At 63.4% G+C, this 23,661-nt stretch overlaps 2 protein-coding genes across 5 annotated transcripts in view; one reads left to right on the forward strand and one right to left on the reverse strand.

The window, feature by feature from the left end:
* LOC101940571 (plasma membrane calcium-transporting ATPase 3) overlaps window positions 1-13,624 on the forward strand; it is a 51,511-nt gene extending 37,887 nt beyond the window's left edge. Inside the window, exons 17-20 of the mRNA XM_065571008.1 lie at window positions 739-922; window positions 1,330-1,512; window positions 4,564-4,650; window positions 11,435-13,624. Of these exons, the coding sequence (XP_065427080.1) occupies window positions 739-922; window positions 1,330-1,512; window positions 4,564-4,650; window positions 11,435-11,749 (769 nt within the window). The 3' untranslated portion in view covers window positions 11,750-13,624. The remainder of the gene's footprint in view (window positions 1-738; window positions 923-1,329; window positions 1,513-4,563; window positions 4,651-11,434) is intronic.
* Window positions 13,625-13,878: 254 nt separating this feature from the next.
* On the reverse strand, window positions 13,879-20,845 carry CCNQ (cyclin Q). 4 transcript variants are annotated; one of them, XM_024112859.3, is made up of 6 exons: window positions 20,689-20,845; window positions 16,532-16,640; window positions 16,024-16,210; window positions 15,473-15,605; window positions 15,040-15,267; window positions 13,879-14,637 (listed from the first exon to the last, which is right to left on the reverse strand). In XM_024112859.3, exons 2-6 carry the CDS (start codon window positions 16,623-16,625, stop codon window positions 14,548-14,550), a joined length of 732 nt encoding a protein of 243 aa, XP_023968627.1. In that variant the 5' UTR covers window positions 16,626-16,640; window positions 20,689-20,845; the 3' UTR covers window positions 13,879-14,547. The 4 variants fall into 4 exon arrangements, with proteins under 4 accessions (XP_023968627.1, XP_042717330.1, XP_005280165.1 ...); XM_042861396.2 differs by having other exon boundaries at window positions 20,683-20,837; XM_005280108.4 differs by having other exon boundaries at window positions 20,488-20,832.
* Between the last annotated feature and the right edge of the window lie 2,816 nt (window positions 20,846-23,661).

The raw sequence follows: 23,661 nt of genomic DNA on the forward strand, positions 1-23,661 counted from the left end.
GAGCGCGGCCGTGCCTGGCACTGCACAAACCCTCCCCCCCCGACCCAGAGCGCGGCCGCGCCGGGCACTGCACAAACCCTCCCCCCCCCCCCCGACCCAGAGCGCAGCCACGCCTGGCACTGCACAAACCCTCCCCCCGACCCAGAGCGCGGCCGTGCCTGGCACTGCACAAACCCTCCCCCCCCCCGACCCAGAGCGCGGCCCGCGCCGGGCACTGCACAACCCCCCCCCCCCCCGACCCAGAGCGCAGCCGCGCCGGGCACTGCACAAACCCTCCCCCCCCCCCGACCCAGAGCGCGGCCGCGCCGGGCACTGCACAAACCCCTCCCCCCCCCCGACCCAGAGCGCGGCCGCGCCGGGCACTGCACAAACCCTCCCCCCCCCCCCCCCGACCCCAGAGCGCGGCCGCGCCGGGCACTGCACAAACCCTCCCCCCCCCCCCGACCCAGAGCGCGGCCGCGCCGGGCACTGCACAAACCCTCCCCCCCCCCCGACCCAGAGCGCCGGCCGCGCCGGGCACTGCACAAACCCTCCCCCCCCCCGACCCAGAGCGCGGCCGCGCCGGGCACTGCACAAACCCTCCCCCCCGACCCAGAGCGCGGCCGCGCCGGGCACTGCACAAACCCTCCCCCCCCCCCCGACCCAGAGCGCGGCCGCGCCGGGCACTGCACAAACCCTCCCCCCGACCCAGAGCGCGGCCGCGCCGGGCACTGCACAAACCCTCCCCCCGACCCAGAGCGCGGCCGCGCCGGGCGCTGCACGGGCCCTGTCCCAGGCTGCTCCCAACTCAGTCCCCCGTCTCCTTTCCCTGCAGATCGTCATCGTGCAGTTCGGGGGGAAGCCGTTCAGCTGCTCGCCCCTCAACGCCGAGCAGTGGCTCTGGTGCCTCTTCGTGGGCGTCGGCGAGCTCCTGTGGGGACAGGTGAGCAGCCCGACCTGCCTCCCTAGTGCCCTGCTCCTCTCCCCTCCCACAGCCGGGAGAGAACCCAGGAGTCCTGGCTCCCAGCCCCCCCTGCTCTCACCACCAGCCCCCACTCCCCTCCCAGAGCTGGCGAGGGAACCCAGGCGTCCGGGTTCATACATCAAGGCACCGACCCATTTCTCCGTCCAGTGACTCCCCCAGCAGTGGAACTGAGACTCAGGGCGCTCACCATGTTTGGAGTCGTAGACGTTGGCCAGAGTTGGATGGACAGAGCGGGCGGGGGCGGGCTGGAAGCCAGGACTCCTGGGTTTTCTCCCCAGCTCCAGGGTGGTGATTGGTGGGGGGGGGTCAGGGTCCTGTGTGTGCCTGGGGGTGGGTTTAACCCCCTTCTCTGACTCCCCCTGCAGGTGATCGCCACCATCCCCACCAGCCACCTGAAATGCCTGAAGGAGGCGGGGCACGGTCCCGGCAAGGACGAGATCACAGATGAGGAGATGGCGGAGGACGAGGAGGAGATAGACCACGCCGAGCGGGAGCTGCGCCGAGGCCAGATCCTCTGGTTCCGTGGCCTCAACCGCATCCAGACCCAGGTAGGGCCCAGGGTATCCCACTGCCCCCACCAATGCATTAATCCGCTTCCACGCCCCTTCACGCTCATGCCTGGGATGGGGAATGTGGGATTCCACTTCCCCCACCAACGTGTCAACAAGCTCACCCCCTCCCTTTCCCACCTTCCCCTTCCCCACTCCCCTTTTTGCTTTTGTGCCTAGAGATGACGGGAGGAGAGAGATGGCCCGGAATCTCCTAACCCCGAGCAGGGGATCCGGTGGCCACTTGGCTCATGGCCCTGTTGTTTCCACCTTCAATTCCCACTCAAACCAATAGGAGACCCAGATGTCCTGAGTCTGATCTGGGGCGCCAGGCAGGAAACTGGGCTAGATGGGCACCCATGGTATTATCCATTGGCGGGTGGGAAGACATCTCCTAAGCCACTCAGGACACCAGAATGGGGTGTTTTCTTGTCACCCAGTTTGTAACCTGCCCCCTCTAACTTGCAGACCCTGGGCATCGGTGTTTGCACCCTGGTGAGATGAATGGGGGCAGCTCCCCCCTTCTCAGAGTGATTGGGTCAGGCTCTCTGCAAACTCAGGCATGGCTGGTGAGGAGCCAGGACCCCAGGGTTTTTTGCTGTCATTTGCCCCCTCCCTCTGCCCAGAGAGTTTTTCTCCAACCATCATTTACGTGTAGTCCCATAGTGCCCCCTAGCTGGGCTCTGCACAGACCTTATACACTAGGGGATGGATTTCAGCCCTGGCTCTGTAGCCGAATGAGCCCCAGATGGGAGATGTGACTTCCCCTGCCCCCAATCTTAACTCTTCCCTCTGCATGGCCCCCTCCTGAGCCCACTGCGCTCCATCATGCACCTCTGACCCCAGGGTGTGGGGGCGCACTTCAGGACGGGGAGTGGGCAGAGTTAAGGTTATTTTGGGAAATGTCTCCATCGTCCAACCACAGGACGTGGGAGAGGGAGCCAGACTGACTGTGGCTGGCTATAAGGTGCCAGTTCTTAAGGGGGCGACAGCCCAATTCACCCTGGGGCCATCCCTGGGCATCCTTGTTTGGGTGCTGGGAGGAATTCCCCAGGCAGGATGTGATTGGAGAAAGCTGAGGCATATCGGCGACCGGACCTGGTAGACGATTCCTCCAGCGTTTTCTACAAAACAAGAATTTCGTTTGGGAGGGGGAACCCTAAGGTTTTCAGCTGGAAAAATTCAAATTGTTTGGTTGCTGGGGAAAAGAATAGTTTTGGCCTGAAAAATGTTCAGATTTTGGGCCCAAAATACTCAGTGCTGGAGTGTAACAAGGCAGTTTTCAGCCAGGGTTACACCATTTTGGGACCACAAATATGTGGGTTTGGTCAGATACAATCTGGTTCGGGCAAATTTTGGGATGACAATAATTGGTTTTCAGACCCAAAAATGCAGTTTTCGGTCAAAAACATTGGTTTGGCCATTTTTGGTCAAAAATATCCAGTTTTCAGAAGTTTTCAATTCTCTCTCTGAGGGGAGGAGATGAAAATAATTGTTTTTTTTTTTTCATCCAAAATACAGTTTTTGGCCAAAAAATACACAGTTTGGGGTAATTTTCAGCCCAAAATACTCCACTTTTGACCGTTTATGGCCAAAATTATCCTGTTTTCAGTCCTCAAACTGAACGTGTTTTGAAGTAGGGGCTGAGCATTTTAATTTTTCTGCCAATCCCCCTTTTTTAAAAAATAGAAGTTGAAATTTTCCTAGGAAAATGTTGTGGAAAATGGGGGGAAAAACTTGAATGGGATTTTTCTGCGGCGAGGGAAATCCCCATCTCCCGTTCTGGGCCAGCTCTGGGTGTCGGGGTCCGGGGCAGGAGCTCGGCCGGTGTAGGGTCTGAACCAACCTCCAAAAATCCTGGGGTCAGAAGATGTTTCTCCAAAGGGCTGGACGGGGGCGTCCTGAAGCAGCGAGGCAGGACGCCGCGTAGATGGGCCCCTTTTCAGAGGACCTGGGTTACTAACCTGCCTTCTGATTGCAGCCGGCATCTCTCGGAGGCGCCGTAAAGGGACGTGGCGACTTGTAACCTATTTCCTTCCCTTTGTTAACGTGAGGGACAGAGCCTGGCTTATGGTGCTTGGACAGAGAGTGCTCGTCTGTGCATCCCTGCACCCACCCAGCCCCCCTGCTCTGACTGCGAGGCCCCACTCCCCTCCCTGAGCCGGGAGAGAACCCAGGAGTCCTGGCTCCCAGTGCCCCCTGTTCTAGCCACCAGAAGTGGATAAAACAGGGAGAAATCTGGATGCCCCCCCATGCAGTTCTCCCCTGCCAGCCGGCAACCCTTTCTGACCCTATGCCGGCAGCCACACGGCGCCCCCCCCTCACCACGGGCAGGGCGCCCGGCCCTGAGGCTGAGGGGGAGTGGATCCCAGCCCTCCCCGGGGAGCAGAAACGGGGCACCCCGCGAGCCAGCAACCGCAGGTCGAACCAGACTCATTCAGGCTGGCACGAGGCGGGCCGATGTTTAACGCCAAGGGGAATTAGCTCCCGGGACAGTTTCCACCGGGGTCGTGGTGGATTCTCCTTCACGGGTGCAGTGTGAATCATGACGGGACGTTTCTCTACCAAGCCTGCTCCGTGGCCGGGTCAGACGGATGGTCCCACGGTCCCTTAGCCAGCAGGATGCCCCGCACAAGCCAGCCGCCGTCAATGGAGCGAGGCCGATTTCCACCCGCACCCCCCCCATCGCCCTCCCCATTTACCCAGCCTCCTCGGCTCCAGCCATAGCTTGGGGGAGGGGGGAACACCCCCCCAAAAAAATCATAAGCGTGGCTTGAAAACGGGGCCGCTTCTTCTGCAGCCCCTTCCCAACCCACTGGTGGGCGCCCCGTTCCCACGCGTTTCTCAACCTCCACGAGATGATTCGAGACGGGTTTGTTGTTTTAACCCCAAGCCGAGATTCCCCCCGACCCCAGCAGCCGATGTGGGCTTTTTTTTTAAAGCCCCCCCCATCTCCCACCGATCTCTGCAGCCGCCGCCTCCCCTGTCTCCCCCGATGCTCAGTGCCAACCGCGGACGACGTCTCTGTGTATCTCATTTTCTCTCTCGTAGATGGAAGTAGTTAGCACCTTCAAGAGAAGCGGCTCCTTTCAGGGGGCCGTGCGGCGCCGCTCCTCGGTCCTCAGCCAGCTGCACGAAGTAACCAATCTTTCTACCCCTACTCACGTAATTCTCTCCGCTGGCAATCCCACTTCTGCCACCATCGGGAGTGAGTGACCGTTTTGCTCTTACTGCTTGTGTGCTTTTGAACAACAAAAAAAGACAGATTTAACGTTTCCCCCTCCTCCCCGCCTCCTATGGCCCCCCCTCTGCCCCGGCCCCCCCATGCTCACTGTTGGTCTCCTATCTATTTTTTTCAGTTCTCTCTCTGCTCTCTGTCCGACCTCAGGCGAGCCGGATTTCCATTTCCTAAAGCCATACGGTCGCTTTCTCTCTTTTCCCTTTAGCCGGTTGATTCAAGACCCCCGCCCTGCCCCACGCCCCTTTATTGGCTCCCTCTTCTGTCCTTCTGGGGTGGCTTCCCCAGCTGAAATGGAGCGGGTGACGCCAGTCTGCGCCCCCGTCCAGCTGGGGATCTGGCCCCATTCACAGTCGGTGTTTGGGTCCGTGTTTCTGTGCGTGCCCATTTGGGAGTGCTGCCCTGGCCCCTTGGGGACCCCCAAACAGGCCAGATTCTACTGCTGAACACACCCATGAATGAAGAGGAATCAGATTCGGATTTGGTGTGAATCTGGAGTGACTCCCTTCACGTGAGCCAAGTTTATTCATGGGCTACTGGGGCATGGGTGGGTTAGAGAAACCAGATCAGGAATTTCTGTTTCCCAGAGGGCTAGGTTAGCCAGGGTGCGCACTCAGACGGGGGTGGTCTCTATTCCTCTCCTCTGAGACGGGGGCAGGCGGGATACCAGGCTAGATGGGCCTGCGTAGGCCACTCAGCCCCCCTCTCCCCCAGCCCTCCCTCAAAATCTGGGGCGCTCCCTCCCCCGATAAACTTCCTTTCTCCTCCTCTAAGAAGCGCATGGCGACAAACCCAGGCTGGCGAGTTAAGCGGGGCCTGTCGCTCCCTTCCCTCGGGGTGGAACCCCGGCGTCCTGGGTGGCAAAAATACCTTCAAGCCTAGTAAAGGGGGCTGTGGGGTCTGCTCCGGCTGGGGTAGGGATGGACTCTCGGTGCCTTCTTCTCGTGTGGTTCGGTGTCGTCCTTCTGCTTCTGGCGCCCCCGTTCCCCGCAGGGTAAGCCTTCGAGTATGAGCCCGGCCCACTTTTTGCTGTCGATTCTTTTTTTCCGATCTGTGTCTCTAGCTGCTTTTTTCTCTCCACACAGCTCTGTGTCTCGTTCGCCTCTGCCCCCCCCCCCCCCCGCCCCTTCCTGGCGCATCCCTCCGACCGGCCCCCCTCCTCCCCCCGTCGGCGGCCAGCGGGGTCGTGACAAAGCCTGTATTTCTTTTAGGAACCGATCAGCGGCCGGGCGGCCTGGCAGGGTCATTTCAGGAACGATTGGAAAACGAATCTGAACCTTTCCCCCACCCCGGCCCCTCCAGAATATAAGAGGGGGGTGGGGATCGGGGCGGGAACCTGCCTGTAATTTCCCCCATCCCAGGCCAAGCAGGGCTAGGCTGAAAGCAAGGTAAATTTCAGATCCGGACCTTCGTAAATTACACAGTGGGGTCAAGCCGGGTGGGGACTGAGGGTGGCCAAGGTCGTGGGGTTCCGACCGGGAGCTCTCCCAGGTGCACGTGCAGCGCCTAGCACAACGGGGGTCCCTGTCGCACCAGGAGCGGCACCGACCCCTCGTGCTCAGGGCACTGCACGGCCCCCGCCCTCGAGAGCTCACCCTCTGAACAGACAAGGGCAGGGCCATTGGCTCCACTTCCCAGACCGGGAGACTCCATATCTGGGGGGGGGAGCTGCCAGCTTAGGGTGTGCAACCGCCCACAATCCCACGCAAATACACATCCCTGCGCTTGCCTGTTCCCAGGCCCCGCTTGGCAGCGAGCTGCCCCCCCCTCCTCCGGGATGCCCCCCCCCCTTTCAAAACCATCACCAGCCGCAGCCTGAAATGAACCCCCAACGCTCCCCCCCATCCCCGCCCCCCCACTATCCTTCCATCTCAACCCCTGTTTTTCCCCCGCTTTCCAGCTGCCACGAGGAGCCGGGATGGAGCCACTTGTCTGGTCGCCAGGAGTCTGGTGTTTTCGAGTGTTTGCGGGGGGGGGGGGGGGGGGGGGAGCTGTCTGTCAATCACACCTTTCATCCCCTCCCCCCCCTGACCACCCCCATCCCATCCTTGACTTTGCTTTCTGCTCACTGCCAGGGGTCTAGAGATTCCCCCCCCCAATCTGACACCGTAGTGATGGGGGGCTCATGGGAAGAGGCCCTTAGCCGCCCTCCCCCACATTCCAGTCTTGGGGGCTGCAGCTGCAGAGCCCCCCGACTGAGACCCTCCCCCGAGATCGGGGACCTCTGTCACACTGGACACTGTAGAGACACCCCTGATCCTGACCAGCTCGGGGGGCCCTGTCACACGGGGTGCTGTGTGCACACAGGCCCTGCCCCGAAGAGCTCACGGGGTGAATAGACGGAGGGGGAAACTGAGGCAATGTGCCCCAGCAGCCAGGCCAAGCTGGGAGTAGAACCCAGGAGTCCTCAGCCTCGAACTTCCCAAACCGGCCTGTGAGCCACTGTCACCCCATGCAGCCTGCCCCGCCCCCCCCCCCCCCCGCACTGCCCCAAGCCGGCGGGGGGGGGCATCTTTTTGCTCCACCTAGTGGACAGTTGTGGAGAGTCCTGCCTCATTGCCCACGTCCACCCCATCTTTGCACCCCTTTTCTCCCGCTCCGCCTCTTTCCTCCGCCCCATTTTGCTTCTGCAGGGACCCAATCCTGACACACACACCCCAGCCAGAACGGGAGGGGGGGGTACTGGGCTCTATTTGCTGTCCCAGCCTCTTTATCTCCCCCCCCCCGGCATCGCTTCATTCGCTGCCCCTGGGGTGGGGTGCATGGCATGGACGGGCACACAGAGCCGCTGGCATGAGGCCCCCTGCTCCCCGTTACGATCCAGCAAGGATGGGCATGAATACTCGAACGTTTACCGCACTCTCGCATGCCGCCTGTCTGTCTGTCCTCAGGCCTTTCCCTCTCGCTCTGCCCACCCAGGGACGCCCCGGTCTGCCCGGCGTCGCCCCCCCAGCTCGGCTTGGGCATGGTTCGGCGAGGGGGCAGTGCTGGCTAGATGACAATCCTCCCAAAGAAATCGCCGGCTTACGTGAGGGAGGGGCTGGGTACAGCACAGACCCCGACTGGGTGCAGGACCCCTGCCCCAAAGGGCTCAGAGAGAGGATGGGTCACCCCCCCCCCCATTAAACAGAGGGAGGTTGAGAGTGAAGAATGGGACAGAGGCGGGGATGGAACCCAGGAGTCCGAGCCCCTCCCCGCTGCACACACACTCGAATCCCCAGTGTCCTCCCAGAGCCGGGAGAGAACCCAGGAGTCCTGGCTCCCAGCCCCCCCTGCTCTAACCACCAGCTCCCCCTACCCTCCCAGAGCCGGGGAAAAAACCCAGGAGTCCTGACTCGCAGCCCCCCCTGCTCTAACCACCAGCCCCCCACTCCCCTCCCAGAGCCGGGGAGAGAACCCAGGAGTCCTGGCTCCCAGCCCCCCCTGCTCTAACCACCAGACCCCACTCCCCTCCCAGAGCCAGGGAAAAAACCCAGGAGTCCTGTCTCCCAGCCCCCCTGCTCTAATCCACCAGCCCCTACTCCACTCCCAGCCCCACCCCAGCACCCCGACACACACACTGGACCCTGGCTCCCAATCCTTGAGTGCACCCCACTTTCCCCGGGGGGGGGGGGAGCGCCTCACTGACCCCTCCCCTTGCTTAGTTTTCAAACGTGCTGCACTGCCCCCAGTGGGGCTATTGGGGGGGGTCAGTGACACGTACCCCCTGCTCCATTGCAATCCGCTGGGGGCTGGGGCCGGCTGGACTTGTGGGTGGCTTCCTTCCCGCTCTAGCATGCGCTATGTCCCCGGGGGGGCTCCCGGGGGCCGGGAGCTGGCCCTGCCCACAATGCACTGCACAGACCCACCCCAGGGCTTGAGTCCTGCTGCCCTGTGCCCCTGATCCAGCGCCGCCCCCCCCCCCCCCCCCCGTCCTGAGTTGGGCTCGGCCCCAAACAAGTGCAGGGCTCCCCCCCCCCCATGCCCAGCGTGTGCCCCCCCGCCTCCCCTGGGTGTGACAGCTCCCAAAGGGGGCAACCCCTGCCCCACACGAGGCAGGCGTGAGAGTTGTAAAGTGGCTTCTCCATAGGAAGGTGCTTTACCCCCCTCCGGCCCCCTAGAGCGACGGCCCATTGACCCCTTTATGGCGTCCTCAGAAGGCTGCAGGGGGTTAAATGCCTGTTGAAGGAGCCCAGCAAAGGGTGGGGTGGCCGTTGGGAACCCAGGCGTCCGAGAATCTTGAACCCAGAAAACAGGCTCTTCCACTTTTCTGTTGCTGAGTTTTCTTTGTGTTCAATTGATGCTCATTCCACCACCCCCCATCCCCTCCACTGCAGCGTCCGGCCCGTGGGCGCTATCGCCGGTTCAGCGCTCTCCTGTTCTCTGGGGGGGCATGGCAAGTCCTGCCAGGAGCAGAGCCAGGGACTGGTCATCACAGGGACTACGGGGCGGGAAAAGGGACTAGGGCCTGACCCAGGGAGCTGGAAGGGTGGCCTTGTTGGGGGAGGGTGGGCAGGGCGGGGCAGGGTGGGTGTGGATAGATAGGGGATAGGATAGATAGATCCGTGGGTGGGGGTAGGATAGATACAGAGAGGGTTGATAGGTGGGGGTAGGATAGATAGAGAGACAGGGGCGTCTATGGGATGGATGGATGGATGGATGGATGTGGGGGTAGGACAGATAGCCGGGGGGATGGATGGGGGTAGGATAGATACAGAGACGAGGGCATCTATGGGATGGATGGATGGATGGATGTGTGGGTAGGACAGATAGCCGGGGGGATGGATGGGGGTAGGATAGATACAGAGACGGGGGGTGTCTATAGGATGGATGGATGGATGGATGTGGGGGGTAGGACAGATAGCAGGCGGGATGAATGGGGGTAGGATAGATACAGAGACGGGGGTGTCTATGGGATGGATGGATGGATGTGGGGGTAGGACAGATAGCAGGCGGGATGAATGGGGGTAGGATAGATACAGAGACGAGGGCGTCTATGGGATGGATGGATGGATGTGGGGGTAGGACAGATAGCCGGGGGGATGGATGGGGGTAGGATAGATACAGAGACGGGGGTGTCTATGGGATGGATGGATGTATGTGGGGGTAGGATAGATACAGAGACGGGGGTGTCTATGGGATGGATGGATGGATGTGGGGGTAGGACAGATAGCAGGCGGGATGAATGGGGGTAGGATAGATACAGAGACGAGGGTGTCTATGGGATGGATGGATGGATGTGGGGGTAGGACAGATAGCAGGCGGGATGAATGGGGGTAGGATAGATACAGAGACGAGGGCGTCTATGGGATGGATGGATGGATGTGGGGGTAGGACAGATAGCCGGGGGGATGGATGGGGGTAGGATAGATACAGAGACGGGGGTGTCTATGAGATGGATGGATGGATGTGGGGGTAGGATAGATGCAGAGACGAGGGCGTCTATGGGATGGATGGATGGATGGATGTGGGGGTAGGACAGATAGCAGGCGGATGGATGGGGGTAGGATAGATACAGAGACGAGGGCGTCTATGGGATGGATGGATGGATGTGGGGTAGGACAGATAGCAGGCGGGATGAATGGGGGTAGGATAGATACAGAGACGAGGGCGTCTATGGATGGATGGATGGATGGATGGATGTGGGGGTAGGATAGATACAGAGACGAGGGTGTCTATGGGATGGATGGATGGATGTGGGGGTAGGACAGATAGCAGGCGGATGGATGGGGGTAGGATAGATACAGAGACGGGGGTGTCTATGGGATGGATGGATGGATGTGTGGATAGGACAGATAGCTGGGGGGATGGATGGGGGTTGGATAGATACAGAGACGGGGGTGTCTATGGGATGGATGGATGGATGTGGGGGTAGGACAGATAGCCGGGGGGATGGATGGGGGTAGGATAGATACAGAGACGGGGGTGTCTATGGGATGGATGGATGGATGTGTGGGTAGGACAGATAGCCGGGGGGATGGATGGGGGTTGGATAGATACAGAGACGGGGGTGTCTATGGGATGGATGGATGTGGGGTAGGGACAGATAGCCGGGGGGATGGATGGGGGTAGGATAGATACAGAGACGGGGGTGTCTATGGGATGGATGGATGGATGTGTGGGTAGGACAGATAGCCGGGGGGATGGATGGGGGTAGGATAGATACAGAGACGGGGGTGTCTATGGGATGGATGAATGGATGTGGGGGTAGGACAGATAGCAGGCGGGATGGATGGGGGTAGGATAGATACAGAGACGGGGGTGTCTATGGGATGGATGAATGGATGTGGGGGTAGGACAGATAGCAGGCGGGATGGATGGGGGTAGGATAGATACAGAGACGAGGGCGTCTATGGGATGGATGCACAAAGGGGCGTGTTTTGGATTAGATACAGAAGGTGCAGAACAATCGGTGGACAGATAGATCATGCTACAGATAATTGTGCATGCCCAGGATTGGGAGCCAGGACTCCTGGGTTCTCTCCCTGGGTCTAGGAGGGGAGTGGGGTCTAATGGGTTAGAGTGGGGGGGGGAGCCTAAAATCCAGGAGTCCTGGGTTCTCTTCTGGATCAACAGTAACCAGGTTACCGCAGGCTGCCCCCGGGCGTGTTGCCTGGATTGGCACCTAGAACTCACCCTTCTTTCCCCTCCTTTTTGCCTTCCCCTTTGCCCGCCTCCCCCCGGCCGCCGGGTGCCCTCCCCCAGATCCGCGTAGTGAAAGCGTTCCGTAGCTCGCTCTACGAAGGGCTGGAGAAGCCGGACTCCAAGACCTCGATCCACAACTTCATGACCACCCCGGAGTTCCTGCTGAACGACTACACCCACAACATCCCCCTGATCGACGACACCGACGTGGAGGAGAGCGAGGCGGCCCGCCGGCCCCCCAGCCCCCCGCCCACCCCCAACAAGAACAACAACGCCATCGACAGCGGCGTCTACCTGGCCACTGACGACGGCTCCAAGTCTCCTACCTCCGCCGGCCCCGCCAGCCCGCTCCACAGCATGGAAACGTCCCTCTAACGCCCCGGGAGGCTGGCCCCACGGCACGGGGGCAGGAAATCCAGCAGCCAGAGGAACAGAGGGGCCCGGGCTCCTTCGGCTTGTCGGAGTGTGAACTGGCTGCGGACAGAGCTGGAGCTGGGAGCGGCCCCCATTTCTCTGGGGAGCCTCAGCCCCAGGCGGGTGCCCCAGGGCGCGCCAGCCCAGGCAGACTCTTTGTGGTGCTGGAGCCGGCCGGGAAGGACCCACTGCGGACGGGGCGAGGGCCCATTTAGCGATCTATAGCCTCAATATATATACGATACCGACTGACTGTCTTACGGGACTGACCGTCGCATGCCGGCCCCACATGCTACTTACCACCACCACCACCCAGCATCCCCCTCTCCCCCCGGGGCAAATTGTCAGCCCAAGCGGTGGCGGGGGAGATTGTGCGTTTCGGTTTGTTTGTTTTTTAAAGTTGTCGGGCGCTGGAGCCGGTGTTTAACAAGGGCTTGGTCGTGAAAACATGGCGGGAGGATTGCGGGAGGGGACTGTCACACTGGACCCCACCCGGACCCCAACCAAGAGCAGGGCCCCAGGTTTGCCACGTAACTCCCCCAACCCAGATGGGAGACGCCCGTCACGCCGGGCGCTGCGCAGATTACTGGGTGAGAGGCAGTCCCCCCCCAAATGCTGTATGTCTCGGTCAGTGTTAAGCTCCCCCCTCCCCTGTACTGCTGGTGGGGAGATGCTACAGCCCGGGAGGGGGCCTGTGTGCTGCAGAGGGGGAGGGGCATCCGCTCTGGTTCCCAACGCCCCACCTGCGGCACTGCCCGGCACCCAGGGCCCGCCCCTGCCCTCTGTGCCCCCAGCCTCCTCGGGGCACCTCCAGTCCCCATGGAGATTTGGGGTGGCAGAGGAGCAGCCCCTCAGCTGCCCTTGGGGGTGGATGGAGCTGCCCCATTCACACCAGCTAGGGCTGGCCCTCAGGTGTTACTTACAGACCTTCAGCTCCCCCACCTGAGGCTGGGAGCCCGGACTCCTGGGTTCTCTCCCCGGCTCTGGGAGGGGACTGGTGTGTAGTGGTTAGAGCAGCAGGGACTGGGAGCCCGGACTCCTGGGTTCTCTCCCCAGCTCTGGGAGGGAAGTGGGGTCTGGTGGTCAGAGCAGGGGGGGCTGGGAGCCAGGACTCCTGGGTTCTACCCCTGGCTCTGGTAGGGCAAGTACCTGCTACTGCCTCAATTTCCCCTTCTGGCACAATCCTTCTCAAAAGCCGTGTGTGGGAGGCGGGGGCGGGGTCCCATATTTCCTGTGAGGCCCCTTTCCTGTTTCCACACCTAACCCCGCGTCCAACCACCAGCGCCAGCGCTCTCAAAAGCCATGGGTAACCCCCACCCCGGCGAGGACCGTTCTTCCGCCCTCCAGCCCAGCCCCCTCGACTCCCCGGGGGGGTGAATCCAGGAAATCTCACCTCCCTCCATCCAGCTTGTTCTCATTCAATATTGTAGATATATTGATAGACCGGGGCGGGGGAGGGGGGAATATATAGATATATATTTAAAAAAAAAAAAAAAAACTTTAACAACCCAACACTCCCCGCTCACTTTTCAGCCGTGAAAACCTCGCTGGGGCTAACCACACCCAGGCGGGGGATCCGTTCTGGTTTCTTCCCTTTCTCAGCCGGGGACACACACAGACTGCTTTGGGGTTTTTTTTAAGGAACAAACAAAAATCAATTCAAGGTTTCTATGGGTGTCCCCGCCCCCACCTCTCCCCAGTGTGGGGGCGGATTTCGGACTGAAATTGTGACCCCCGCACCCCACCATGCCCATTTCTGGATCAAAGCATATAACTCAACTGAATGGCTCGATCAAGTTTGTTCATATTATTAAAAATTAATAAAATAACTCACCCGGACGCCGTTTCTCCTCCTGCGAGTGGGGGAGGGGAAGACGTAAGATGTGGGCGATGCAGGCTGTCTGCAAACTCAGGCAGAGTCGGTTACATGTGTGGGAACCACCCCCCCCCAGCCTCATGGCTGTGGTGATTATACCTACGCCCCCTTTGCGACCCAGCACTGCTCCACGGGCCCAGGTGTCAGCGGGCGAAATGGGTGCGCCAGGCCCAAGCCCGGGGCAAAGCCCAAAGAACAACCCGTTCACAGCTGGTTCACAGGCACAACTTTACTCGCCGGATCAAGCAGTCCAAGCTCAAGGAGCCCCAGGTACATGTGGAATCGGCTGGTCGGGACCCATGTGGCTAACACCCGCCGGGCGCGTGATGTGGCTCTTTGGAGCTCGCATCCCAGCAGCTGCAGCGGCTCTGAGCTGGCACGGTGCTCGGGTCCGACGGCCTTCTCGAGGTGCAGCCAACAAGGCAGCCGGCCCGCGGGAGGAGCACGGGCAGCGAGGGTAACGGCTGAGGGACAGGACACCCAGACTGCAACCAACACTCCGCTTTCAAAGATGGGGAAGGGGCAGGGAATGGGGTCTTTCCCCTCTAGGGGGTGCCGGCTCCGATCTGGCCCCAGGGCGGAGACTGGCTGGCTTGGGGGGTGGGAATGGGGTCTGGGGTCTTTCCCCTCTAGGGGGTGCCGGCTCCGATCTGGCCCCAGGGCGGAGACTGGCTGGCTTGGGAGGTGGGAATGGGGTCTGGGGTCTTTCCCCACTAGGGAGTGCCAGATCCCATCCAGCCCCAGGGGGCGGGAATGGGACATGAGGCCTTTCCCCTCTAGGGGGCGCCGGCTCCCATCCAGCCCCAGGGCAGGGACTGGCTGGCTCGGGGGGTGGGAATGGGGCCTGTCCCCTCCCCCGCACTGGGTCGCTCTCTGGACCCCATTAGGAGATTTCCGCATCCAAGGTGTAAATCTGGATCAGGTCCAATACGATCTGGTCAATCTGAGCTTGGCTGAGATCGTCACTGAACACCTGGAGAGGAGGAAAGGAGATGGGAGCAACGGCGCAGGGAATGCAGCCTGATTTAGTGGGGGTTGGTCCTGCTTTGAGCAAGGGGTGGGACTAGATACCTCCTGAGGTCCCTTCCACCCTGATATTCTATGAACTGCTGGGGAGCTCTACAGTGGGACATGGGGTCTGTCCCCTCTAGGGGGCGCTGGCTCCCATTCAGGCCCAGGGCAGGGGCTGGCTGGCTTGGCCAGAGCTGTTTTAGAGGGTTAGAGCAGGGGGGGCTGGGAGGCAGGACGCCTGGGTTCTGTCTCTGGCTCCGCCACTGGTTCTCGGTTACCCTGAGCCAGCCACTTTCCCACTCTGTGCCTCAGTTTCCCCGGCAAAAGGGCTCCAAGGTGTGGGCTAAGTCCCTACCTCTCTTACCTGCCACCAGGGTCTCTGGGCCTGTGCATGGGCGGGCACCTCCACCCCATAGCAGTGCAGGGCGAGGTACAGCACGGCCACCGCCACGTGCTGGGGGAGGTAGCGCACACACAGCGCCCCGTGGTAGCTGTCCCGGAGCAGTGCCCAGGCCGCCGCCGAGACGGGGGTCCGCTCCCAGCTGTGTCGGTTCATCCACCGCCTCAGGGAGAGCAGGTAATGGAGCAGGTACTGCAGGGAGAGATGGGGGATAAGGGGGGACCCAGGAGTCCTGGCTCCCAGCCCCCAGCTCCAACCCACCAGACCCCCCTTCCCCATAGAACCCAGGCATCCTGGCCTCCATTGCCAGTCCCCTTCCTTGTAGGGCAGAGCGGCAGGTTCAGGGCAAACCCCCTGTGCCCCCCGCTGCGCTCCCAGGCCCGTCCCGAGGACCCACCTTGTGGGGGTGCCGGAAGGAGACGCGGAAGCCGAGAACCCGCAGCATGAGCAGCTCGCACTGGACGATGCTGTCCCGCAGCTCCCAGAAATGGGAGTCGAGTTCCAGGGGGTCGCTCTGGGGGTGTAAGTACCTGGGGAGGGGGAGGTTAGCGGGGGGTGGGACTGGGGAGACAGGAGTGACCCCCACTCTTCCTACTCTAGCCCTGCAGACCTGACTTCCCTCCCAGAGCTGGGAGAGAACCCAGGAGTCCTGTGTCCCAGCCCGCCCTGCTCTAACCACCAGCCCCCACTCCCCTCCCAGAGCTGGGAGAGAACCCAGGAGTCCTGGCTCCCAGCCCCCCCTGTTCTAACCCACAAGACCCCGCTCCCCTCCCAGAGCCAAGGAGAGAACCCAGGAGTCCTGTCTCCCAGCCCCCCCTGTTCTAACCCACCAGACTCCCTCCCCTCCCAGGGCCGGGGAGAGAACCCAGGAATCCTGGCTCCAGGCCCCCAGCTCTACCCCCTAGGGTGCGGGTTGCAGACCCCCAGCCGGAGACAGGCTGGGGTTACCTGTGGCTGACGTTGATGATGTCCCGAGTGCGTAGGTGCTGCTCCTCCACTTTCCCGGCCAGGTACAGCGCAGCCATGGCCACCAGGTAGGGGTCGTAGGGCCCCGGGGCCACCGTGGCCGTGAAGAAACTGTGGTAGATGGTGCAGGCCGTGGCCACAGGGATGGAGCGCAGGCCCAGCTTCACCCCTGGGAGGGAGGGGGGGTGTCACTGTGAGGGAGGGGAGAGCCCCCGCCAACCGATATGCCACCCACCCCTTCCCCAACTGGCATGGCCTCCTTTCCCCCTCAGGGATATGGTGCTGGCTTCCCCTTAGGCCTCCCCCAATTGACTGGCCACCTCGGCTATGCCCCCCACTCCTCGGCTGCCCCTTGCCCCTCCCATTCTGCCCATTTGGCAGAGCCTCCCATCCCCCAGCAGGCACTGCCCCCCAGCAGCACGGTTGCCCCTGTACCCCCCACCGCCTCACCGTCCTCTCTCCCCCAGCACGGCAGCCCCCAAACTTTTACCTGCCTCCATGATGAACCGGGTGACCTTGAAATGGATCTTGGTCTCGGTGGCTCCCGGCCCAGTCTGGGCGCTCGCCGCCTGGTCGGGCTCCATGGCACCCGCTGCTGCCTGCGCAGAGAGACCAGCGAGTCACTCACCCGGCGCCACCACTGTGGGTCACCCAGCGCGGTGATGTCACCCAGCGCCATCACTGCACCGCGATGATGTCACCCAGCGCCACCACCCGCTCTGATGTCCACACTTGGTATGACATCACCCAGCACTGCCGCTACCCTGGGTGACACCGCGTGGGCTGGTGACCTCACTCGATGACATCACCCAGCACTGCCGCTACCCTGGGTGACACCGCGTGGGCTGCTGACCTCACTCGATGACATCACCCGGCACTGCCGCTACCCTGGGTGACACCGCGTGGGCTGGTGACCTCACTCGATGACATCACCCAGCACTGCCGCTACCCTGTGTGACACCGCGTGGGCTGGTGACCTCACTCGATGACATCACCCAGCACTGCCGCTACCCTGGGTGACACCGCGTGGGCTGGTGACCTCACTCGATGACATCACCCAGCACTGCCGCTACCCTGTGTGACATCGCGTGGGCTGGTGACCTCACTCGATGACATCACCCAGCACTGCCGCTACCCTGGGTGACACCGCGTGGGCTGGTGACCTCACTCGATGACATCACCCAGCACTGCCGCTACCCTGGGTGACACCGCGTGGGCTGGTGACCTCACTCGATGACATCACCCAGCACTGCCGCTACCCTGGGTGACACCGCGTGGGCTGGTGACCTCACTCGATGACATCACCCAGCACTGCCGCTACCCTGTGTGACACCGCGTGGGCTGCTGACCTCACTCGATGACATCACCCAGCACTGCCGCTACCCTGGGTGACACCGCGTGGGCTGGTGACCTCACTCGATGACATCACCCGGCACTGCCGCTACCCTGGGTGACACCGCGTGGGCTGGTGACCTCACTCGATGACATCACCCGGCACTGCCGCTACCCTGGGTGACACCGCGTGGGCTGGTGACCTCACTCGATGACATCACCCGGCACTGCCGCTACCCTGGGTGACACCGCGTGGGCTGCTGACCTCACTCGATGACATCACCCGGCACTGCCGCTACCCTGGGTGACACCGCGTGGGCTGGTGACCTCACTCGATGACATCACCCGGCACTGCCGCTACCCTGGGTGACACCGCGTGGGCTGGTGACCTCACTCGATGACATCACCCGGCACTGCCGCTACCCTGGGTGACACCGCGTGGGCTGCTGACCTCACTCGATGACATCACCCGGCACTGCCGCTACCCTGGGTGACACCGCGTGGGCTGCTGACCTCACTCGATGACATCACCCGGCACTGCCGCTACCCTGGGTGACACCGCGTGGGCTGCTGACCTCACTCGATGACATCACCCGGCACTGCCGCTACCCTGGGTGACACCGCGTGGGCTGGTGACCTCACTCGATGACATCACCCGGCACTGCCGCTACCCTGGGTGACACCGCGTGGGCTGGTGACCTCACTCGATGACATCACCCGGCACTGCCGCTACCCTGTGTGACATCGCGTCGGCTGCTGACCTCACTCGATGACATCACCCGGCACTGCCGCTACCCTGGGTGACATCGCGTGGGCTGGTGACCTCACTCGATGACATCACCCGGCACTGCCGCTACCCTGGGTGACACCGCGTGGGCTGCTGACCTCACTCGATGACATCACCCGGCACTGCCGCTACCCTGGGTGACACCGCGTGGGCTGGTGACCTCACTCGATGACATCACCCGGCACTGCCGCTACCCTGGGTGACACCGCGTGGGCTGCTGACCTCACTCGATGACATCACCCGGCACTGCCGCTACCCTGGGTGACACCGCGTGGGCTGGTGACCTCACTCGATGACATCACCCGGCACTGCCGCTACCCTGGGTGACACCGCGTGGGCTGGTGACCTCACTCGATGACATCACCCGGCACTGCCGCTACCCTGGGTGACACCGCGTGGGCTGCTGACCTCACTCGATGACATCACCCGGCACTGCCGCTACCCTGGGTGACACCGCGTGGGCTGCTGACCTCACTCGATGACATCACCCGGCACTGCCGCTACCCTGGGTGACACCGCGTGGGCTGGTGACCTCACTCGATGACATCACCCGGCACTGCCGCTACCCTGTGTGACATCGCGTGGGCTGCTGACCTCACTCGATGACATCACCCGGCACTGCCGCTACCCTGGGTTACACCGCGTGGGCTGGTGACCTCACTCGATGACATCACCCGGCACTGCCGCTACCCTGGGTGACACCGCGTGGGCTGGTGACCTCACTCGATGACATCACCCGGCACTGCCGCTACCCTGGGTGACACCGCGTGGGCTGGTGACCTCACTCGATGACATCACCCGGCACTGCCGCTACCCTGGGTGACACCGCGTGGGCTGGTGACCTCACTCGATGACATCACCCGGCACTGCCGCTACCCTGGGTGACATCGCGTCGGCTGCTGACCTCACTCGATGACATCACCCGGCACTGCCGCTACCCTGTGTGACACCGCGTGGGCTGGTGACCTCACTCGATGACATCACCCCGGCACTGCCGCTACCCTGGGTGACACCGCGTGGGCTGGTGACCTCACTCGATGACATCACCCGGCACTGCCGCTACCCTGGGTGACACCGCGTGGGCTGGTGACCTCACTCGATGACATCACCCGGCACTGCCGCTACCCTGGGTGACACCGCGTGGGCTGGTGACCTCACTCGATGACAACACCCGGCACTGCCGCTACCCTGTGTGACACCGCGTGGGCTGCTGACCTCACTCGATGACATCACCCGGCACTGCCGCTACCCTGGGTGACACCGCGTGGGCTGGTGACCTCACTCGATGACATCACCCGGCACTGCCGCTACCCTGGGTGACATCGCGTGGGCTGCTGACCTCACTCGATGACATCACCCGGCACTGCCGCTACCCTGTGTGACACCGCGTGGGCTGGTGACCTCACTCGATGACATCACCCGGCACTGCCGCTACCCTGGGTGACACCGCGTGGGCTGCTGACCTCACTCGATGACATCACCCGGCACTGCCGCTACCCTGGGTGACACCGCGTGGGCTGGTGACCTCACTCGATGACATCACCCGGCACTGCCGCTACCCTGGGTGACACCGCGTGGGCTGGTGACCTCACTCGATGACATCACCCGGCACTGCCGCTACCCTGGGTGACACCGCGTGGGCTGCTGACCTCACTCGATGACATCACCCGGCACTGCCGCTACCCTGGGTGACACCGCGTGGGCTGGTGACCTCACTCGATGACATCACCCGGCACTGCCGCTACCCTGGGTGACACCGCGTGGGCTGCTGACCTCACTCGATGACATCACCCGGCACTGCCGCTACCCTGTGTGACACCGCGTCGGCTGCTGACCTCACTCGATGACATCACCCGGCACTGCCGCTACCCTGGGTGACACCGCGTGGGCTGCTGACCTCACTCGATGACATCACCCGGCACTGCCGCTACCCTGTGTGACACCGCGTGGGCTGGTGACCTCACTCGATGACATCACCCGGCACTGCCGCTACCCTGTGTGACATCGCGTGGGCTGGTGACCTCACTCGATGACATCACCCAGCATGACACCCTGACGCCACCGCGATTACGTCGCACGGTGCGATGCCGTCACCACCCCAGTGCCATGACATCACCAGCTGTGCGCTGTCCCCATGACAACAGTCGTGAGGAGTGACATCACTTTGCAGTGAGATGACATCACATTACCTCATTACCACGTGACACGACACAACACGGTGACGTCATAGCGTAATCTGATGGCATCACGTGTGGCCCTTGACCCTTCCGTGCCCTCCGCGTCACTTCCTCCCGCCGCCCTGGGACCACGTGACCTCTGCCCCTCACCCAATCAGGAGCCCTCGCCGGCTTGAGCCCTCCCCATGAACCAGCCTGGGGCTCAGGCCACCGCTAGGCCCCGCGGTGCCGGTGCCCGGATGTAGCCGGCTCTGTAGGACAGGGAGGCCCCATCACGGCCACTTCCGGGTTGCGGGGTCCTTCCCGGCCCGATATAGCTGCCCTCCACAAGTGCCTGATAATAACCCGCACCCCCGCGCCGCCCGATCTCGGCGGGGCTGGTCACTGGACTCCCCGCTCTCCGCAGTCCGGGCGAGCCGTGGGCGTCTCCCTTCCGTCCGCGCCCTCTTCAGGACAGGCACCCGCCACCGTCAACCCACCCTGGGGTCCTCCGAAAGGGCGGTGCCTTTTCCCGCCTCTGATTGGCTAGAGGCAGGCTGGCCAATTGGCGGAGGCGGAGCGTGGCGGCTCCTCCCCGCGCGGTTTCGCGCCTTCCACTGATTGGCCCTGAGGCCTGAGGCGGCGGCCAATCACACGACGCCGCCTCGCGCGCTGGGCGGGAAGGGAGAACTGGCCAACCACAAGGCGAGGCGCGAGGCGGCACTGGCCAATCGCATGAGGAGCAGCCAGGACAAGAGCAGGAGCAGAGGGGAGGGGGTGGGGCTGGGAGACGGGGGAGGGGTTAGAAAGATGCAGGCGTTGGGGCCCAGAGAGGAGGGGGAGGGGCTGAGGAGGAGCCCAGAGACCAGGGGGAGGAGTTGCAGGGGCTGGGGGCGGGGCTTAGAGAGCAGGGGGAGGAGTTGCAGGGGCCCAGAATGGAGGGGGAGGAGCCACGAGAGCAGGGGGGGGGTTGCAGGGGCTGGGAGCGGGGCCTAGAGAAGGGGGAGGAGTTGGAGGGGATGGGGGAGGAGCCCAGAATGGAGGGGGAGGGTCTTGGGGAGGAGCCATGAGAGCAGGGGGAGGGGTTGCAGGGCTGGGGGCGGGGCCTAGAGAGAAGGGAAGGGGTGGGAGGGGGGGCTAAAGAGGGGTGGGGTGGTGGGGGATGGGCAAGAGAAGAAGGCGTCAGGGTGGGGCTGGGATATGAGGACTATCCTCTCTTGGAGGGGGGCGCTAGCTCTGACCCAACGCGGGGATGGGGCATGGGCAGAGCTGGGGGGGCAGGGCTGGGCTGGCAGGGGCTGCGGGTCGGGAGTGAGGGGCATCGGCAGGGCTCGGGGGGCTGGGCTAGCAGGGGCTGTCTGGTCAGCCTAGTTGGGAGTGAGGGGCACCGGCAGAGCTTGGGGGGTGTTAATATCCCCCCCCCCAATCAACAGTGCCGCGGGGCACCGGCAGAGCTGGGGGGGGCAGGGCTGGGCTGGCAGGGGCTGCGGGTCGGGAGTGAGGGGCATCGGCAGGGCTGGGGGGGGCAGGGCTGGGCTAGCAGGGGCTGCGGGTCGGGAGTGAGGGGCATCGGCAGGGCTGGGGGGGGCAGGGCTGGGCTAGCAGGGGCTGCGGGTCGGGAGTGAGGGGCACCGGCAGGGCTGGGCTAGCAGGGGCTGCGGGTCGGGAGTGAGGGGCATCGGCAGGGCTGGGGGGGGCAGCCCTGGGCTAGCAGGGGCTGCGGGTCGGGAGTGAGGGGCATCGGCAGGGCTGGGGGGGGCAGCCCTGGGCTAGCAGGGGCTGCGGGTCGGGAGTGAGGGGCATCGGCAGGGCTGGGGGGGGCAGCCCTGGGCTAGCAGGGGCTGCGGGTCGGGAGTGAGGGCACCGGCAGAGCTGGGGGGGGGGGGCAGGGCTGGGCTGGCAGGGGGCTGTGGGTCGGGAGTGAGGGGCGCCGGCAGGGCTGGGCTGGCAGGGGGCTGTGGGTCGGGAGTGAGGGGCGCCGGCAGGGCTGGTCTGGCAGGGGGCTGTGGGTCGGGAGTGAGGGGCGCCGGCAGGGCTGGGCTAGCAGGGGCTGCGGGTCGGGAGTGAGGGGCACCGGCAGAGCTGGGGGCGGGCAGGGCTGGGCTAACAGGGGCTGCAGGTCAGGAGTAGGGTGACCAGATGTCCCGATTTTATAAAGACAGTCCTGATATTTGGGGCTTTTTCTTATATAGACTCCTATTACCTCCCACCCCTGTCCTGATTGTTCACACTTGCTGTCTGGTCAGCCTAGTTGGGAGTGAGGGGCACCGGCAGAGCTTGGGGGGTGTTAATATCCCCCCCCCAATCAACAGTGCCGCGGCCCCGAAACAGGCTGGGCTTTGGAAGATGACTCCGTTCATCCTCGCCCGCTTGCTGTTGCCATGGTTTCCAGTCACAGGCGGCGGGGCGGGGGGGCAGTGAGCAGCAGAGAACAAGTGGATCCCTCAGCTGGGTTCCTGCACCAGGACCGACCCCGAATCCGCCGGATCCAAGAGGCTGCCCTAGAACTCCGGTATCACCGATCCGCCGCGGGAGCTAGGCTCAGGTCTCCTTTGAGAAATGAGGGGTTACGGGCAGGAAAGATGCTAAGCGATGCGTACCCGCACCTCCAGCACTCAACTGTGCCTCAGTTTCCCCACTTCAGCTGCTGGCAGCCAAAACCAGGTTAATCTCTGTGCAGTGCCTGCACCACAGGGGCTGCCAATTTCAATCAGGGCCTGCGTGGCGCCCAAGGTGGTGGGGCTGAATCTTGGTTGGGGTCTGGGGGGCGCCCGGGGTGACGGGGCCGGATCTCGGTTGGGGCCTGGGGGGCGCCCAAGGCGGTGGGGCTGAATCTCGGTTGGGGTCTGGGGGGCGCCCGGGGTGACAGGGCCCTGACCTCGGTTGGGGCCTGGGGGGGGCGCCCGGGGCGACGGGGCCGGATCTCGGTCGGGGTCTGGGGGGCGCCCGGGGTGACGGGGCCCTGACCTCGGTTGGGGCCTGGGGGGGCACCCGGGGCGACGGGGGCCGGATCTCGGTCGGGGTCTGGGGGGCGCCCAGGGCGGTGGGGCCAGATCTCCGTTGGGGCCTGGGGGCGCCCGGGATGACAGGGCCGGATCTCGGTCGGGGCCTGGGGGGTTGCCCAGGGCGACGGGGCCGGATCTTGGTCGGGGTCTGGGGGGCGCCCGGGGCGACAGGGCCGGATCTCGGTCGGAGCCTGGGGGGCGCCCGAGATGACAGGGCCGGATCTCAGTCGGAGCCTGGGGGGCGCCTGGGATGACGGGGCCGGATCTCGGTCGGGACCTGGGGGGTTGCCTAGGGCGACGGGGCCGGATCTCGGTCGGGGCCTGGGGGGCGCCCGTGGTG

This window comes from Chrysemys picta, chromosome 17, assembly GCF_011386835.1.
Source record: "Chrysemys picta bellii isolate R12L10 chromosome 17, ASM1138683v2, whole genome shotgun sequence".
NCBI lineage: Eukaryota > Metazoa > Chordata > Testudines > Emydidae > Chrysemys > Chrysemys picta.

Coding starts and splice junctions, on each gene's coding strand:
- CCNQ (XM_024112858.3), bottom strand. CDS start 20,406: ATGCCATCAGATTACGCTATGACGTCACCGTGTTGTGTCGTGTCACGT. Junction 16,641..20,349: donor TCGTGTCACGTGGTAATGAG/GTAATGTGATGT, acceptor CTCTCTGCGCAG/GCAGCAGCGGGTGCCATGGA. Junction 15,606..16,023: donor ATCATCAACGTCAGCCACAG/GTAACCCCAGCC, acceptor CCCCCTCCCCAG/GTACTTACACCCCCAGAGCG.